At 35.7% G+C, this 20684-nt stretch overlaps 1 protein-coding gene across 1 annotated transcript in view; it reads left to right on the forward strand.

The window, feature by feature from the left end:
• Nucleotides 1-18193, forward strand: part of C2H8orf34 (chromosome 2 C8orf34 homolog) — a 168976-nt gene extending 150783 nt beyond the window's left edge. Inside the window, exons 12-14 of the mRNA XM_035563073.1 lie at nt 777-1279; nt 6177-6270; nt 17301-18193. Of these exons, the coding sequence (XP_035418966.1) occupies nt 777-1279; nt 6177-6270; nt 17301-17308 (605 nt within the window). The 3' untranslated portion in view covers nt 17309-18193. The remainder of the gene's footprint in view (nt 1-776; nt 1280-6176; nt 6271-17300) is intronic.
• The last annotated feature ends 2491 nt before the right edge of the window (nt 18194-20684 follow it).

The following is a 20684-nucleotide window of genomic DNA, read 5'->3' on the forward strand; positions in this document are numbered from 1 at the left end:
TAACCTAAATTCTAACTTACCCTCACCTAACTTTGTTGGATTTAAATCATTAGGAGCATTTATATGAATTACGTGAATTCAGAAGATACTTTCCTCACTATACCTGAACTGTTCCATTTTTAAATAGGATCTTGTTCCTTATAGTCCTCCTGTGCAGGGTAGGGACTGGAACACCAAACGGGAGTCAGCTTTCTCTCTTGAATTCTAGACCTTGGGGACCCCTTCACCTGCTGTGGCAATGAAGACAGACCACAGTACAAAATTCAGATCCAGGCAGGATCACAGATCTAGATGTACTCGAGGTGAAGAGCCCCAGAGTTTTGTTTGGGCAATAGACAGTGAGACCAGAATCAAAGGTCTCATCTTGAACCAGTTTTGGATTGCCCTACAGTGCGGCTAAGGACTGTGAGTTTAGTTCATAGCTCCATTTTAGCTTGATACTGATGAGAAACTGTGCAAAAGCCACAGAGGGAGAACTTTGATGAGATGAGAGAGGTTTTTGTAGGTTGTAGTGACATTTATAGCTAGATGATTCAGTGAAGTGGCAATATTGTATTTCTGTGGGATAGATGTGTGTGCAGTAAATCAAATGTAAATAACTTCTGAGGACATGATTGTCAAACTGTTAATTCTGATGCCTTATATCTTATGGGTGAATAGATTTTCTCTGCACAACTTAAAGTTGTCACTTATAGTGGAGAAAATCAATAAGAATTTTAAACCTGAGAGAAACAGAAGTGAGGATTTTTTGTGTGTTTGTTTGTATGTGTGCACAGATATTGAAAAGGACCTAGCACTATGGGAAGAAGCAAGGCTCTCAAGAAGCCCAAGTATCCAACACCACAGTTTAGTTACATCTGACCATCAAGGCAATCTTCAAGCTACACAAGGCCAAAATCCAAGGCCTCAGGTTCCGCCTCAAATGGGGAAAAACGTGCAACTCCAAGGAAACAAATCACCACCGCTGCCCACTAACAGCCGAGCACAGGTCTCGAGTCTTGCAAACAGCAGGCCTCCAACACCTGGTGCACAAACCAACAGGCCATCGACTCCATCAACACCAGGAAGCAGACCTGTGACTCCAAACAGCTTGCTGTCACGGCCTCTTACCCCTAGCAATCAAGGAAATAAAGAAGGTGTCATCAATATGCACAGAAGCCGATCTTTGACGTCTAAGAGCCAAATGGGGAGGACCCTCAGCGCTGCTTCAGGGCTCTCTGTGCAAATGAGTGGAGATGTTGTTGGAACTGTCACAACTCAGAGAAGCAGTTTATCAGAAGTAAGATTTTCAATTTAATGTTTTTGCTATGGTTAAGAGCTACTATAACATGAAGACAAGATTGTGTTTTATGTTGAAGTAATATCAATATACTTAATGTAACTTACTGCTTTGAAAAAAACCTTGAAACATAATGATGAGAAAAGCAGCAAGGAAATACTGCTCAGCTTTGAGAAGTACTGATGAGAGAATGTCAGGATTATTGCGGAAATCTTACTAAAACACTCATGCCCCCAAATTTTCCATGAGATCTGTAGGGTCTTGCCTGCTTAATGCACAGCAGTTTTATTAGCCTTACAGTTTCTGAGGTGCATATGTCTGGACCATTAAACACAACTTTATCTTTTTATCTTATCTTTATGATTCCAAGGTATTTTATCCTCCTAGCCTCCTGCTGCACTGACAATGCATAATATTTCCTTGGTCTGCTTTTTTTTTGTTTGTTTGTTTGTTTCTTTTTTTTCACACTGGAATGATTAGTTAGGCATCTCTGAATGGACAGATTTTCTGAAACATAAAGCTGAACTTCAATGAGAAAATGTCCAACATTGCTGAATCACTATCACTATTGTGCTTGTTAGCTAGACTAATTCAGAGCATAAGAACTTCCTGTCTTATATTAATGGCTTTTACATGATTAGTCTTTGTATAAAAAAAAAAAAAAGAAAACAGAAGTTAAAGTACCTTGTAAATTTTGAGTGGGTTCTCCTCTGCTAACCTTAGCTGCCTTAAAGATAACTTTACTGTGTAGGCAGTGGAAATAAACACACCTGTGAAAGAATAACCTTGCTGTCTATCTCAGATACATGCCTCACTAAGGTGATTTTTTCCTCAGGAAATGCCAGTCCTTCTACATTGACCTATATATTTAGCGGTGGAAAAAAAAAAATCCTCATTTTTGTTTTTGAATGGCAGTGCATTAATCTCATCACTTGAGCTAGGTCTTCATCCAGAATTGGATATCCAACTTAAAAACGACCAAAGGTGACTACAGTCAATATATTTTCAAACCAGAAATTTTCCATGAAAAAAATATGTAATTGTAACAGAAATCTTTTCTGACAAAATCATTCATCCACTGTTTGGAGGGATGGGTGTGTTTGTGTGTTGAAATTTTCTCACATACCAGAAAATGAGTATTGAAGTTCACTTTTTTAACTAAGAATGTTCAGAAGAAATGAAGGGTTTCATTGTTTCCCACTAAACACATCAGTTTTTTGGACTTCACTGACATATAGTCATGTGATGCCAACTTGGATTATTGTTGTACAGGATCCTGCAAGTGCTGCGTAATGAGCACTGTATCTCTACCAAGGGACAGCAACTCTCTCAGTCCCTTCTGATACTTCCTGTAACAAGACAAGCAATTAAAAATGCTTACTTCCACAACCTTTTTGTGGTTTAGTAATAATAATCTTGAAAACCCATTTCATTTGCTGTGATTTTTTACTTCTGTTTCTGAAATCCCAAACTTTGCTGATACCTCTTATAATAATAGTCTTGTTATACATTATTTTAATATGTGTATATATGTTTGTCTCAAGTACTTTAAGAAAAGAGCAATATCATTACCCTGTTCTAGAGATAGAATAGCATGTCCAATCTCATCCAGTAAGCCCACTGTAAAGCTGGCATTAAATCTCAGCATTCCTGTGCAGAATCGTATCCACTGTTATGATCCCTGCTAGAAGCGACAAACTTTTTTCTTTCTTCTTTATCACTGGGCACAGTAGTATTGGCTGCTAGTCCCCCAGCTCAAACCATATTAGTCCCTTCCTGACATGCACAAGACCTTTGACTTAATGGAAACTTCTCTTGGGACCAGCTCTGATTCCAAGGGGGAAAATGGCTAGTATGACGTGTTCATACTGGTGAGCTTCATCTGTCAAGCTGTAGAGCCCTCAGGTCTCAGAAACTGACTGGTGGAGATCTGGCCAATCTACTGCTGCCAACCTCATGTTTGGAATGTCACACTGGAAACTTTGGGAGCTCTTTTAGCTGTCTTTGTCCATTCAAGTTCCTGCTCACTTAGGAAAAGACAAGTGGGTAAGGACAGATCATACCCAGAAAGTATCTCTGTTCAGTAATGTCTTTTGCCATGTTAGAGGTGTCCCTCTATTTCTGCCCATGTGATTTCTCTTTGACCATGGAGACAAATTTGGAAAGTCAATGGAAGCTATGTGAAGAACAAGAAAGTTCTTTCTTTGTACTTTTGCAGATTAAAAATGTATAAAACTAAAAGCTGAGACTGTAAATTATTTTGCAACTTTCATTGTAGGTTGTGTGTCCCCTTCCTGTATAAAAACAGTAAAATAAAAGAAGAGAAATTGCCTTTATTTTTCTTACACTAGTGGTGTTAACAGGAAATTTCCATTAGATGTGAAGGCACTGTGGCTATGTTACCAACCCTATACAAGATGCTGTGGTAATATTTTGAAAAAAAATCTGCTTCCTTACTCTCATGTGGTATTAATGGAATTAACCAGTACAAAACTGATACATATTTGATGAGAATATGTCAGTTGAAAAGGAAGCAGTTACTGAGTACCAGCAACGTGTTTTATTATAAGGAGCTTGAATTAAAAAATACAGGCTATGAGTGGACTTACAAGGTGCATGCTGTCACTTTTTCGGTTATCAGGACTTCTAACATATCTCTCAATGCCTTATCTATGCTTCCTAGTCTGTAATGTGTTTCAAAGATAAGAAGTCTAAAATACAAAAGCATTCAAAGTACAATTCAGAGTTCTTTATAAGTTTTGATAAAGTTCATGCTATAGCTTAGGATGATTTAATCTTGTTATAATGCAAATCTTAAATAATTTGGCAAGTACTTAACATATCAGCTGTGAAGAATTTTAATTTAATGCTCAAGACTTAAAATGTTGAGATTTTGTGGACAAGTTTCTGCCTCTTGGCACACATAATATTACAACGTTTTAACAGGTGTGTTCCATTATCAGCTCTGTTCAAGGCTGAATTGAATTATAGCAAAAAATGCTACCTAGAGAAATAGTTTTATTATCTCTATAAAACTAATAAATCAGGGCTTCAAATCCTTTTGTAGAGATACTTTTATGCATTTACTGTATCCTTTGGTGTTTTGTATAAATTGACAAAGGAATGTTGAATCCTGCTTATCTCCTTAGGATGGATTCCATTAAAGTGACACAATGCTGTGATAGTTATCAATAGTTGTAGAGATGAAAATACTACTGCCTCCCTTGTTTGCCATCTCGTTTTCTCAGCACTTGGAATTTTACAATCACTTTTTTCATCCAGACAGTTTAAAGTGGTGTTCAGTAATATTGGTCTGTCATTGTTAATACTGGGAAATTTCAGCTGATTTGAATACAGCACTGGTTAACACAAGGCCTTCTCCTAGTCACTGGAGTATAGAGCACAATTCAATGTCATAAGGACTCTCTTTTTGGTCAGGTACTTCCATTCTCTTCTGCTGCCTGGCTCAGTTCTTCAGTCTATTTTTGGAAGATTAAAAAGCATGCTGACTAGTGCGAGAGCCACTTGCTCCTTCTGCAAGAATCCTACTACATGAACCAAAACCTTTCCCCATTTCAGTGCTGCAGTCAGCAAACTTCTACTTTTCTTGAATAGAGAACAGTTAAAAATGACAATACATGTGTAAGGCCTGGGTCTGCTGCCTGAGCTTCCTGTTGGGTCATTGCGGCTGTTTTTTAGAAATTTTTAACAGATTACTAACAGAGTTAACAATTTGCTTACACCAAGATAGATCTCGATTGAACAGTCTTCAGTTTCCAAGAACTGAGTAAAACAAGCCTAGTTTATATTTTTAAACCAGATGACCTAGCAATAAAAGTAATGCTGTGCACTGTGCAATACTATGAATACATAGATTCTTGAATACTTTGAATATGTAGGTTCTGATTTTCAGCTGATATAAAACAGGACGGTAGCCCCCTTTTCCGTCGTAAGGTGCTTATGAGAATCTGGCCAGTAATTTTATGATATCTGGCTGATGTTTGAATTAACTTTTGGAGACTCAACTTGCATGTTTGAACTACTGTTGAAATGAAAAAATGCATTCCACTCTCATCTCTTACCTTCAATATTGCAAAGGAATCTATCATAGTATTTTACATGTGTGTACATGCTTACATGAATATGTGTCTATGGAAAAAAAATTTTTATATACATACATATATACATCATGTAAAAAGGAGGTGATTGTAAAACATTTTTAAAAAGCATGTATTCAGCTGGATATGGATTATTAACCATGTATAACATTTATATTTTGATGCTTAGAGTTTTATGGTATCTTGGAGACAAAAGTTTCCATAGCATTTTTCTTTCCTAGGCTTTCTCCAATAAAACTATAGGTTCTATATCAGGTTGCAGGTCCTCGTTCTTATGGGATTGAAAACAGGGAAAGTTCTGACAAATCGAAGTCTTGCTTAAGCAAATGATTCATGACATGTCTAAGCACAGTCCAAAAACTGCAGGGCCAGATAGAATATCTGAATTAAGATTTTGTTCTGTGTCACTGTATTTCTAAGATGACCATTTATATATATATATATATATATATATATATATATATATATATCTGTGGCCATAGTAGATTCATAAATAAAGATTTTTTTTTCCAGAATAAACAGACAAATAAACAGGAATTCAATTAAAAATAAAAAAATAATAATAAATCTAGGGAGCTTGTATAATCTCTGCATTCTGCTTTTATTTCACAGAAAGAATCTTTTTTTCTTTCTTTTTTCTTTTCTTTTCTTTCTTTCCTTTTTTTTTTATTGAAGGCCTTTTCCTCTCCAGTTAATTCAAACTAGAGTGTTTGCTACAATCTTCATTTATGTAGTACCATTCTGTGTCACTTTATCTAAAATAGATCTGTTTGTGGCAGGATGAATTCTTACAACAGCTTCAGCTTACTCATCAGCCTTGGATATTGCCGAGTGACACAGAAAGTGAAGGAGTAGAAGCTGACCAAGACAAATGTAAGTATACTTGTTAGGTGATGATAATATGTCCAAAAAAAAAAATCAAACTTCTAACTTCACTTTTACATATCACCAAGTCCTGCAAAGAAGTCATGCTTGTTCAGAGATTTTCTCATAAGTAGCATTACTCATTTGTTTAACGGCTGAGCTTTATATGATTGATTTCCATAAGCTTTCCTACAGTCACTGGGCATTGACAAAATGATCACAGACCAGTTTACCTAGCTAAGTGAAACAATTTGTACTGATGTGTTAAAGTAGTTGTTCCAGAGAAATAGCATGAAGTTGAAATAGATGCTTTGTGTAGTAAATCTGTATTGACCAGGAAAAAAAAAAAAAAGCAAAAAACAAAACAAAACAACAACAAAAAAAGAAACAGCAGCTCTAAAAGGTAGAACCTTCTTCCTCATTATTTCTAGTTTGCCTTCATTCTTCTGAATTCCTCTGTATGAAAAAAATGTTCTTAATCACACAAGTAATCCTTAATTTCCTACACTCTTTGAAGCAGTTGTCTAATCATGAAAGTAAAGGTCAGCAGGATCGTAACCTAACTGACAGAACAGGTAACAACAAGTAGCACACTATAAATCACAATACTTTCAAACTGTAGCAACTTGTATCTGGCTACAAGGTACCTGTAAATAATCTTGCTGGAAATATTAAATGTTTTTCACATTTTCTTTTTACTTTGCAGTTGTTTTCTGATCTGCAAGGGTGAATATACAAACTATTTCCATACATATTTAAGATGATATACTTAAAAAGAACAGGTGATTTAATCAGCATATTTAGAAAACTTAATACATGTGACTAAAAATTCCTTAAACATGCATAGTTAAAATAAGAAAAAGCCAGTCTCATCATGGAATCAAACAGTTGTGTATGGGATTCATAGTTAATGATAATCAGGCCAGATAAACAGGACATATTTTTAAATGATGCCACTTTAAAAAGATTTTTCTATTCATATAGCAGTTTCACAAATCCATAAATAGCCCAAGGTTTGACTATGAAGTTTCAATTTACATACTGAGATACTGAAGAACATGAGCTATTTTTTTAACACTAGTGTTAAAATGAAGTTTTATATATTCAGCTGATTTTAGTCCAAAGCTGATTACTCTGGTTTTGCTTAAATCTGAACCTACCACTAGGGCTGAAGCTCAATATAAGTGGCCAAAGGGAGAGCCTGTCTGGTACCTGCCCTATCTTTGGACATGAATTTTCCTCTGTATTTTTCTCTAATGAATTTACAATCCCACCAACATTTACAGGACTGGCTGCACACACATGGACTGGTTCTAAGTATGTGACAGGGAGACTGATGCTTCAGGACACATCAGATGTGCAGCAAGTGTTTATTTGAAGCTGCTGTACCTGAATTGTGTGGGTGGGGAGATTTCTGAGCATCCAAGATCCTATGCTATAAGATTCCAAGAATTCTGGGAGATTGTTTGTTACCATTGCCCAGTGTGAGAGAATAGCAAATTATAGGTTATAGTATTAGAAAGTATCAGTCCTGTCTCCAGATCAGTAGAGATTATACTTGCCTGAGTAATAACGTTTGTTTTTTTCTGGATCTGAGGGCACCAAGAACAAAGAAGGGAAATAAGCTAACTGTAAACTATAGTTTCTTTAGCAAAGAGAGATCTGCAGGGGTAATCTACTCCTTTGAGACTGTATGTCTGCATAGTTAACTGCTGCATCATTTCTAGTTGGTCGGTCTTTCTACTAACACAACTAAAGTAGTAGAACAAGCATGTTTATCAGAGAAATAATTTATGTATCTGAAATCTAATATGACTGATGTTATTGAAAATAACAATACTATCTTGCCTATCTGAGGGGGTATGCTAGTGACATAGGCAAGCAGAAAGTGCAGAACTGCCAATGCTGGCAAAGAGAACCTGGCAGTTCCCAGTTGTAAAGTGGGGTGTCACAGAGAGCCTTGGCATACTTGCTGATGCCAGTGCTTGCAGGCAGAGCAGCTGGCAAGATTGTGTATCGTTTTTTCACTCTCAAGTTAATAAATCTGTGTGGATGTTGGGTGCGTGTGATTTAGTGTTGAGGGGCCCAGGAGTTCATAATTTATGAGTCTTAGCAGAAGAGCTACAAAATTAATCTTTACAATAGCAACACCTGTTCTTTGACTCAGCTTTTAATAAATTACATGTGGATAATATTTACCACATTCTTTGACTACTTTGAGATAATAGCAGCCAGGTGTAAAGCTAGTTTTTGGTAGTGGAAAAACAATGCAAAAAGAGAAGATATGTGAGTCACCTTGGGTTCTTTTAAATTAATACCTTGTGGTTAGTGTTCCACAAGGAAAAGAATGAAAAACTTGTGGGGGGGGGGGTTGAAGAGTACCACTTTCAAATGAACTCATATTCAGGTGTTTAAAGATGCTACTTTCAAAGCCAATGAATGATAATTGAAAAGATTTGGGTCAGTTTGGCATCTCAAAATCTCCTGATAAGCATCATTTGCAAAACAGATAAAGCAGCACACACCTTGTCTTATGGAAATGAGTTCTAGGGTCTCAATTCCTAAAAATCAGACTTTACTTTCTAAAGTCTTTAGGCTTTCTGACAGCATCTTAAAAATTATCCTTGTCAGTAAGATCCAAAGATAACTGGAAGTCAATCATTCTTAAAGTTTCCTATGAATTATAAGAAAATTTGAAATCAAATAGGTACTCATATAAAAGAATATGAATGATTACAGCTAAAAAGATTTATGTTAAAGAAGGAATGAAAAACATTGTAAGAAATATTGCCTTTTTTTTATCATACCCTCTCCTTCTTCATCTTTATGTGCTTATTTATGTTTGCAGACATATCTCAGAAAGAGAGAGAGAGTATATTTTTTGTCCTTGTAATATAAATGTTGTGATTAAAAAATAGGAACCAACACACACTTTAAGTACTTCTGTTATTTAATAAGTAAATCTCTTCTGCTTGCTAGATGTGTTATTCTTTGATATTCTGTACACACTGAGCAAAGAGGAGTCAAAAATATCAAGGCAATACAATCCAAAATCAAGGATTTGTGGCTGTTCTGTGATTTTAGTATGATTAAAAAAACCTGTAGAAAGGGACTCATGTTTTCTTCCTTACATGTTGCTCTGGACACTTCCCCATTGTTACCTTTAGTAGTTTGCTTGTGTGCTGATTCTCTGCAGAGAGTTTTCAGAGGATGCATAAAGATCATTCTTGGAAAGAGAAGGGATCTGGAGAAAATATTTACCACTTTCACAATGCTTCAGTTTACTTTTGCCAAAGAACTCTCATCAGTTTTCTTCTTTACGGGGTACTGATGCAAGGAAACAGAAGAGCTGCATCTACAATCACCAGAGCATTTCTCAGACAGCTTTTATGTGAAGTTTCAAGGGACTGGCAAGAGTCAGCTTGAATTTTCCCTTGGGAACAGGCCCTAGAAATATTGCTGGTTGAGAAATTCTAATGCATCACCAGCTTCCAAGAACCTTGAAAGGACAAAGGCAGTCTTTTGCTGTAATTTGACCTACCATCTGTAGTCCTGGAAAGGACTTGCTGCCCAAGGGCCTGAGTCTGCTTTCTTGAGTGCCTAAGTCAAGAAGTAACCCTCAAAGCAGATTTTCCCAGGCCCAAGAGCCCTGGACACAGAGGATCCCTACACCGACAGTCAGTTCATTTGGCAGATGTGCACAATAGGTAAATAAATTAGGCTCTTAGGGAACTTGCTACTGGGTCAATCCATATTAAATATATACATATTTTTTTGTGTGTGTGCATGTGTGTATACACACATTTCTTGACCTGGTGTTGTTAAGGCATGTCAGTTGTGTAGTCATTGGCATGGTAAGTGGTTTGGCTACTATCAATTCACCCTAATTTCTACTTTCCAACAGGAGCACTAGATACTCATTTCTAGCTCAGCTGACTGGATACAAGTCTTGTAATCTCACCTACTGATCTGTGGCAAGAAATTAAACATTTAGCAATACATCTGCAAACTGTTTACTAAGGTTTTGCAGTGGAAAGTCAACTGCTAACAAGTAAAAGCTGATTGTTGGGAAAAAAACTGTTATTTCCACCCCATTCATTCTCATACTAGTCTTGAAACACTGAAGTCAAAGACATTCTACTGATGACTTCAACAGGTATTGAGTAAAACATTCATTTTCCCATTCTGCACAAATGTCTGCCTAAGAAAAAGGCCCCAAAATAAAAGTTTTTTTGTAGAATCAAGAAATTCAGACCATGTTCCAGTAAAATTACAACCTTTACAATTACTGACTCTGGGTAAAATTCCTTATGCTGAGCAAATTCACACAGCTGAATGGTTATTTTTCTTAATAAGTTATGAAAATAGGTGGTCCCAAGACTTGGAAAACTGCTTGATCAGAGTTGATAAAAAGGAGAAGTTTGCTGCTGGAATCTGACTGATGTGAAAGTTTCCTCTTACTAGAGCCAGGTACCACTCAGTATGAGTAAGAGTGACACCTTTATGATATTAACACAAACACATTCCTGTCAGTCAAATCCAGCTGTTTGTGTTTTTATTCTGCTCTGAAGCAGTATTGAAGCACTGGAAATTTTCAGTGGATAGGGCGAGGCTAGGACTTTTTCTCAAACAAGTAGACTAGATATATGACCTAACAAATGTATTAGTTAATTACATGCCTGGTTAATAAGAACATAATACATATAGTTGGAGACATTTCCCAGTGGTCAGTAAATTCACCGCAAAGAACCTTTTTCTTGTCCCGGAAGTGAACCTGTGTTCAACTTCTGGGAAACTTTCATTTGAGATTCCACATTCTTTTGAAGAAGCTTACTGGTATATTTCTTTCACCAAATATCTCAAAGGTGGTAATATAAACTAGAATTTAAGAATGTCAGCATGTTTTATCTCCCCATCCCATATAGCCTTCCTATGGAGTGCCATGAAGCTTTTATGTGCTTGGTGTATGAGTCATTTTCCAATTTTTTCTAGACAGTTCCAGGTCTGCTTCGGAAGCGGAATAGCAGTCAGGATTGATTTTCTTTAAATAGAATTTCTCCAGGCCTGTTGGATGGCTGGATGTCTTGCAACACCCATAGCTGAAGCTTAACCATTTCATGTAACAGCTTTTGGAATCTGAAAATGAGAGAAAAAACAATTTTCTAGCCTGGAACTTTTTCTACTTGTATTCAGTTATTTATAGATAGTGAAACAAAGTAAAGATTGACATTATTTCAACCAGTAGTTACATCACTCTTGAAAAGTTAGGGGAGAGTTCAAATGCAGCTTGGGACAGTTGGAATCAGACTCAAGGTTCCTAATTCAATTGAATGTGCTGTTATGGCCTTAGTTCATGTCACTTTGTTTCTACTATCTAATATTTGGTTTAATCTTGAAAAAGTTCCCATTGAACTAAACATTTGAGGGGAAGGAGAAAGTTTCCATTTTAGTGAGAAAAAAAAAATCTTTTATTTCAGTGCAAAAAGCTGTTTTTTCAGAACAGCTTCCAAACTTAACTATATATTTTTATGCAACTTGCATTATTATGGTAAACTTAGATTCCCAAATACATTTAATATTATAAAAAATGACACTTTAATTTTTAAAAATGACATAGAGAATTATCAGGACACACATTAGGTAAATTAAAAGCTGGCTTACCGAGGAATCAAAAAATAGAGTTTCTAATGGGAAGACATAGATGAATGGGGCTCATTAGTGCTTGATAGGTTTAAATAACCAGTGGGAAGGAGAAGTTTAAGTTATTAAATGATATGAATCCCCTGATATAATGGCCACATTCCAGTAAAATGCACTTTATTATAACCAGATGAAATATATTTGAACCAAATGAAATATATCTGGCACCAGAGAAATATATCTGTCTCTGCTGCAGAATAATGAAGCTTTGTCCTGGAAAGCAGTGACCTAATGGATTTAGGATGATCACAGATGATCATCTGAGTGTGTGCTCTCAGCATAATGCTGTAGCAAAAAAGGGTAGACCATTCCTTGAATGTCTAAAAAGTTAAGTAACAAAGCAATTATTCAAAATAGTATCACCTAAAATCTGCAGTTTGGATTGCATTAAAGATTGGAATTACTTGAGAGATTACAGAAGGTGATAAAAAATGACTCAGGGTTTGGGAAAACCTATTAGGAGTTTGCCTCACCTAAAGGCATTCAACTAGGAACCTAGGAGATAATATCTGTAAATAGATATTTAAATAAGAAAGATTCAACTCTTGAAACTGTGATGGAGGAAATTAATACTGTGCCTTAGCACCCAGAAGCCCTAAGCATTGTAACCAAAAGTTAAGGGAGGCGATGAAGTTGGAGTCATCAACATGTGGCGATGGGGCTTTCTAAATGATAAACGTTAGTCTAGCTGGAAATTCTGTAGACAGTATGCAGGTATGTGAGTGATCAAACTAGATGATCACAGCAGGATTTTTTTTTCTTAGTGCCTGTGAATAGACATTAATTCTCATGGAGAACAGTCTGGATGTGCAATTTTGGTTACCTTCCTGGACACTGCATGTTAGGCATTGATAAAGGTGAGCAGGAGTTAATGATCATGCATGTACATTTGTGCTGCTTTAATTTCTCCAAAAGCTGCCTTATATTTGAGTTTTCACACACTCAAGGTATTTCTCAGTCCTCCCAACAGTAGCTGGTGAACATCACACTATTACAAACAAACAAAAAAAAACCTTATTCTTTACAGATTAAAAATATGTTTTCTTACAAACACTTGAAAATGTGCATAGCTGCATTTACATGTAAACACATTTTTGTGATTTTATTCTTTTTTTTTTCTAATGTTTTTAAACAACAAAGATTCCCTGAGTTGTTTTTATTATCATCATTTAGCCTTTGAAGTAAGGGCTGAATGAAGTAAGGGCTGTCCTTAGTGATTCAAAAATATAAAACCAGGAAATGTAAGAGTTTGGATTAATATGGACCATAATAATTAAATAATGAAATGCTTAATAAATGATTATTAAATAAATAATTAATGAAATGCTATTAAGACTTTATTTTGCTCTACACAGTCATACAAGTATGTAAATACCATGAACATAATTTGTACTTTGAAAATTTTAATTATATGAATGTTCAGTATTAAATGAAAATGTATATCATATAGTGCTATAAATACTTTGCTTTTTATTTTTGTTTTGTTTTATTTTAGTTTTAATTCAAAAACATTGGCAAGTGGTATTCTGAGCTTTTAGGAAATAAATTGTCCAAATTTTTGCATTCCACAGAGTTCTATGTCTTGTATAAACAACTTTGGATAGATGTATTGGTAAATTTAATAGATAATTATTCCTGCTCATCACTCCAAATCTGTACTGAACCTTATTAAAATTGTGTTCCAAAATACGAATACAGACAAATATTAATTTACATACATTTAAATAAAAATACTTCTTTAGCTGTGTATTGATATAGCAGCTACATATATTGACATAAGAACTTGTATTTGAATCATAAAGTAGTGTACGTCTTGAAACACAGGCTGTTTAATATCATACTGTTAGAAGATTAGTCTAAAAGGTCAAAATCAAAATAATTTCTAGGAAAGTAAAGCTGTTCTCTAACATTAGTGAAACAATTTTGGAGAATAAAATAAATTGTTGGTTTTGCTGAGTAATCACTGGCAGACAGTTAATAAAGCTAGCCGTTATTGCAAAGAAATGTAACCTTTTAATGGGAGTGCAGTCTAATTTGCTGCATGTTGATGAAGGAACTTTAATTAAGTCACTTTATTTCGTTTTGACTATATCAGGTTGATAGACTTTTAGACTTTGCTTTTCCAAAACACCTGTTTTGTTGAGTGAAGGTAACTTAAACGTAGCTCTTAGTGAAGGAATGTGATGAACAAAGAACTGATCTGGTTGAAATATCAATTAGCAAAAATAGAATATCTTTACTCAGATAATTCAGTCCTGTGTTGTGGCTCAGCCCTGTGGCTGCCCTGACATATGAGCTGCGTGAATCAGGAAGAGCTATGGAGAATATCTGAGAGTCTGACAGTGGTGAGCTGAAACTGCTTCAGCTGACATTTCAACCAAAAAAATGCTCACAAAAATACCCCCAGGGTTCTAGTGAAGACTCAAATGATTATAACCCTATGAAAACTGTGAGGTACAAAGTCATTCTATGGAACTGCACCTGGCCTAGAAGGGCGTATCAGTGAACTGTTCGACTTGAGGACTACTCTGCAGACTTTCCAGCTAGAAGGAACTGGCCATTTGTTGTCCTTCAAGTACTGGAGTATTGGAAAGAGCTAGGAATTGTGCTGATGATCTCATTTTTTTATGCCTTTCTGGATTCCTTTATTTGCCGTACTGGCTGAGTGCTTTCACTACAAGCCAAGAAGATCTTGCTGCAAACCAGTGTGTACTTTTTATTCCGCTTAATTGTCACAGCTATTGTTCAGAGATGTAGACCCCATTCCTCTTTCACCAGTGCCTTGTGTAGTCATTTACAGCAGTAAAGAAAGAGCACAAAGTAGCCCTGAAGTATTACCAAAACATATTGGACATGTTCTACACCTACTTTTCACTCAGTTTTCTTGAATGAAAATGACCCCATGAAGTGCAACACCCAGGGAACAGCAAGCAGGGAGTACATCCTTTTGCATTAAATAAGGCCTTGAAAGGCTCTTGTCTCCACAGCTGACTGATGGATTCAGCAGATGGGGTCAGATTGCTGCAGAAAACAGAAAAAAAGTAGGATGATTGACTGTAATTCCAGGGTGCAAAAATGACCAGGGGGTGAAAGATCTATGAAAGTGTGTTTTTTGTGTGTTTTTTTTTTTCTATCCAAGTATTCTTCTGCTCTAAAAAATAATAACACTCCTTATTATCTTATTGCTGTAAATGTGTTTTACAAGGCTGAGATTCATTCTAAGCCAAAACTGTATAATTTGCTCTTTTATCATGAAGAGGAAGGATTTCGAATTCAAGTAGGAAAAACTCTGTGATGGAAAAGGTTAAGATTTTGTAATGAACTCATAATAACTGACTGTTCTTGAGCTGTCAGAGAGCAAGTCCATGAATGTAGAGACTGGGGGAAAGAAGAGAGGAAGGTTGATCCTTGATGTGTGACTTCTGTTCATTTTGGTTAAATCTTGTTTGGCAATGTGTAATACCAGCCTAAGTGTTACAGCAGGATCTGGGGAATGCTTATGTTCTCTGTGTCTCATTTCCCTGATCTTTGAAGTGCGATGATGAAATGTGATAACTGACAGCAAAGCTATGAGAAATCACCAGTTAATGTTTCTAAAATGTGTCACAAGTGTAGGCCCCAATTCTAATGTCTGTCTGCATTTCTTTCTGCTGTGATTTCATTAACTTTAAGATGGCTGTAGTGTTTTCAGTTATTTTACTCAAGTAAATCAGTGGCTTGCTGCTTATATCAACCACTTCTAAATCATTGTCATTCTTTTTTATATGTCAAGGTGTGACCCATCTCACCTAACTCCAGCTATATAAAAGTGAGGAAGTATAGTCTAAGCTATTTGCACTCTGAAGCAAATAGGAAAAACAAAGGGACTTCAGAGGGTAGATAGAGATCTATCTTGCTGGGGGACTGAGCAATCCCATCTCACCCTCAGGGTGCCCATCTCTTGCATCTCCAGCCTGACTCCTCTATCTCATGTCAGCCAAATAAATTTAATTTCTCATCAGTCAAGAATTCTATAATGGATATGGGGTAGCATGGAATATATTTTCTGGCTAGCATGCCATTTCCTTCTGCAGCTAAAAAGACCACAGTCTCTGGAGTTTTTGCGGATAACAGTCATGAGAAGAATTTGCAAGTGAAACAGGCTTACATACATTTGCTTTTCTTTTTCCACCCTTAAGACAAATGTGTTACTTAAAGATCAAACTGTGACAATGCTTGTATCTCTGCTAAATGAAGTGTCTCCAAGGAAAACAGTTGTTAAACATTAAACATAAGTAATGAAAAAATATATATAAGGTTAATAAAGGGTAAGAAATGTTGCTAAGATTTCCCAGACTTCATTTCTTCTGTTTTGTTGCTGTTTTTTGCTTGTTTTGTTTTTGTTTTGTGTGTTTGTTTGCTTTTGATGCAGAGGTTTTCATGGTATGTGCCTTGCTATGTTGAATATCAGTACAGTATCCAATATAAAATCCAAGCTTATTACCTGGCAAAATGAAACTTAAAGATCTTGTTCCAATTGTACTTAATTGATTACCTGGAGATAATGGGAATGCTTTGTTCCTGCAAAATGTTTTTAATCTCCCAAAGGAAAGTTGCATATTTATATATTCAAAAAAAATGAATAAATGTGAAGTTGCTATGCCTGATTTCCTTCAGTGTTTAAAGATGACAAGTTGAAGGCTTCTAAGGTAACTTACTCTACGCATTCAGCTGTGTAATTAAATGTGGTTGGGGTATTTATTTCCAATTTACAACCCTAGTTTTCTAAGTGGATCCATGTAATAGGTACAGTTGCGTCATTACTCTCTTTTTACAAACATTTGGGGAGAGGGGTGCTTTACAGTCAGCAACATTTGCCAAACAGTCTATTTCCATCTGCGTGCGTAAATATTTGTAAAAGCTAAATTTCCATTTTGCTTTGGGGAAGGTTTAAACCTGAATACAATCATAAATGTAAACATTACCATCTCAGCTTATCTGATTCATTATATTTACTTATTACAGTCACCTATTCTGTTTAACGCATTTCACAACATTATTCACTTTTTGCAGTGAGTATTATTTCTACAAAGAAGTGGCAGCAAAATCCTCCAAATCACTGAATAATTGGAACAAATAATGTAACTTAAGAAGCTCTGGTTCACTTCTGAATATTTTAGTAATGAAAAAGAATCAAGATTCATCAAAATATTGATCCACATTGTTCATTTAACTGTGAATTCAGCATTATGGAAAACTTTTACAAAATGCAAACACAGGGATTAGATTTCCCTGTTATCATATTTTGGTGTACATTAAATTTTAGCCCTAATTTCTGTGTTTTCTTTTTGATTTCACAGGTTTGTGAAATCAGTGGGATTGTTGAAGAACAATTTAATTAAAACAAAATTACGGTGATCAAAACTACACCTGAAAAAATGTTTTAGCTTATACATAATTTTAAATAAAGTTATTTTTCTAGTATCAGCAGTACATAAGTGGAACCACTCTGATATGTGGATGCTGTAATGCACTGAATCAGAGTATTTACAGTGGCCTTAGGAAAGAAGGGTAACTGTTGCCTTTTAGTATAAAGTTACTATAATGTTTTTGTTTAGTTTCTACCCCTGTTATTTTGGATTGACATTTGATAAACTAAACTCTGCCTGACCAAAATAAACTTTACGTAGAGATTTTATGTATTTTAACTTGTCTAAGGTTTTCTACTCCTTATATTTTTGTAAGCTTTACTCTTTTTTAGATTAACAAACATGAAAGTATTCACCCACATCTGCCAATATGTATGTCCCATTCAGGTCTCACAGAGAACTAGCTGTTCGCTCATAGTCACCTGCAGAGAGAGGTCAGAAGAGGGGGAGAGTGAAAGAGTGTGTGTGCGGGGAGCAGAAACAGGTGTTGCCTGTGTCACATAGCTTTGTATGGAGTGTATCTACTTTGATCTTTAAAACAAATAAAGACTCTGTTAAAAAAGGGAACATATCAATAACGAGTGGAGCATGCATGCAAAAATAAAGCACTTAAAGGACTTTCATATATGTGATAAAATATTATTTACCCATATGGATTACTGAAACAAATTTGCTGTTTAAAATAAGCTAACTGGTGTATGCTGTGTGCTAGGAAATTTAGATGCTTTTGCACAGACATCAAATTAAGGGATGTGGCAGTTGCATTTACTGATTTCATTTATCTGTTAATTCTGTCCAGTATGTTTTCAGTTTCCTTTGTCTTCAATTATGTACGCTCGGTTCCTGTATCTTAGACATAATGATATAATGAAATTGCTTGCAACTATGAAAAAAATAGAGTATGACAAACCATCTCTTTGTTTAACAAATAAAAATGAATTCTCTGTCATGAATGTTCCATAGCGTGAACTTTTTTCCTCTCTCACATACAGTCAGTGCTAGCACATAGAGTGTATGGTCTGGCCTAGTCATAAAAAAGTAAAATGGAAGATACTGCTGAGCTGCACGGGTACTTGCTATATGTATCATCATAGCATAGACTTCCTTTGTGTAAAATTTTTAACATACTGGAACCACATGGGAATATTCCCTTGAAGTTCATTGAAGGATGGGGTTTCATTAATTTGTCATCAGTAATGAAAATCTATTATGCTGTTTTTATTTCCAATATACCTGAAGAATCATTTGCATGTGGGAGAGTATGGTATCACTGATAAGTTATATTTTGTCAGTTTTCTGTAGTAAAGCATTCTTGTAGAAATAGTATCTCCTTTTCATGGGTTATATTCTTCCTTAGTGGCCTGCATGTAATGTTTTACCTTGACACTAATGAAAAGTATAAAGTAGGTTTGCCCCCTTTTCTTTCTTTCTCTTTCTTTCTTTCTTTCTTTCTTTCTTTCTTTCTTTCTTTCTTTCTTTCTTTCTTTCTTTCTTTCTTCCACTTGCTTCCATTATTAACTTGAATTATGAAAATATTTAATCCCTGGGAAAAAAATCTCATTGAGTTCAGTGGAACTGAGATTGCCCACAACATTTTGAGAAAGAAATTAGGATTTAGCAGCATCTTAACTCTAGAATTTCTTGCTATTAAGTGCTTATGACCACATAAGGCAGAGGGGCAGAGGGGCTTCATTAGGAATATGTCTTTTGTTTTGTGTTTGTGTTTTTTTGTTGTTTTGTTTTTTGTTTTGTTTTGTTTTTTTGTAACGTCCTGAAACTTAAGACAAGCTTTATGCTTGAAGACAATATAAATCCTGCTTCTGGTCTTCTGAGCACAAAAAACTTTTCAATTACAGATACAGTGTATACCATCAGCACTCAGAATAATTAATAACTGAGCAAGTGTGAAATGTGTGCAAGTGTCACAAAGCGCAACAGGATGGGTGACATTGATAGTAGGGTGATGGCTGGACCAGATGATCCTGGAGGTCTTTTCCAACCTTAATGATTCTATGATTCTATGATTCTGTGACTTTTGAGTGGTCCAGTTATAAACGTTGTGAAGTCTTGAGCTCCTGAAATTTGGCTTTTCTTGGGACTCATTGTTTTTCTGGGACACTTTCTAAGCTGAAAGGTGGACAATAAAGGTGGACATGAAGATTATATCTTTTTTTTTTCTCATACTAAAGCATACAGAAAACCCCACGTCTTTTTTTTTTTTTTTTGTTCTAGTTCTCACGATTTTGACATGATCTCATGATTTTTATTTAAACACTTGTGGTTGGCACTACTCCCTGTAAAGCGTATGGAAAGCAGTCTTGGCTGATAATAGCACTCAGCCCAGCAACCACTGCTCACATTGTAGAGGAGAAACAGCCACCTGGTACCCTGATGGCAAACAAGCTGGCAACAAAGCGTAACAGGGCAGCAGAACTCCAAGGAGGAACTGAGATGTGCTTAATAGGAAACAAGCAGCTGGTCTTAGGGGCTGGGGAAAATAAACAGCAGCTGGGAAGGCCATGCAAAAGGCAAGTGTGATAAACTTGTTTTCAGCTTTGAGCTGTGGGAAGCCTTACTCATTTTCAGTTTGACCTTTTTGGCTTCAGGAAGCAGTTTCCATTTGTCAGTTGCTTATGGAATAAACTTTGCCTCCATGGCGCCTAATTGAATTGAGAGTCAGCTGTGTGAGTTCTTCTAGTTAATTCTTCTCTAGTTGTTTGGCAGGAGTATCAAGGTGGTGTTTTTGTTTCGTTTTGTTTTTAACTCTGCACCAGGCACTTCAAAGTCTTCACAAAAAGTTCAGTATAAGCTGTGTAGAAAAATGCTTCTCTCTAGGTGTATGAAACAGAGTAGGTACAATGCTCTTCAGAAACATACTTCATGGGTCATTGCTGATGTTATTTAATTACAGGTTTTTGATAGAAAATGAGCCATGATAAATAGATTTTTTTTCCTAGCCATATGTTTACATCTTAGTTTTAAAAGCATTTGCTAATTCAATGATGTAAGGAAATTGTACTCTCAATAGTACTTGTTAATGAAAAAAATACAAACATTATATCTCAGTTTATGAAAATGCATGTAGCTTGTCTAATAAACAGCCGTCTTTCTTTCAGAAGCCAATTTATTTGAAAAAAAAAAAAAAGGTTGTTATAGCCATATGAGTTTCTGTTGCTTCTTTTTAAGAGCTTCACACCCTTTATACATTACCTGGATCATTAAAGCAACCTTACTGTATCTCTATTCATTCCAATAACACAATAATATTAATAGATTCCCTTCTCTACTGCTCATATAAAGTAACTTTATCATTTG

The sequence above is a fragment of the Cygnus atratus genome, chromosome 2 (genome assembly GCF_013377495.2).
Source record: "Cygnus atratus isolate AKBS03 ecotype Queensland, Australia chromosome 2, CAtr_DNAZoo_HiC_assembly, whole genome shotgun sequence".
NCBI classification, from domain to species: Eukaryota; Metazoa; Chordata; class Aves; order Anseriformes; family Anatidae; genus Cygnus; species Cygnus atratus.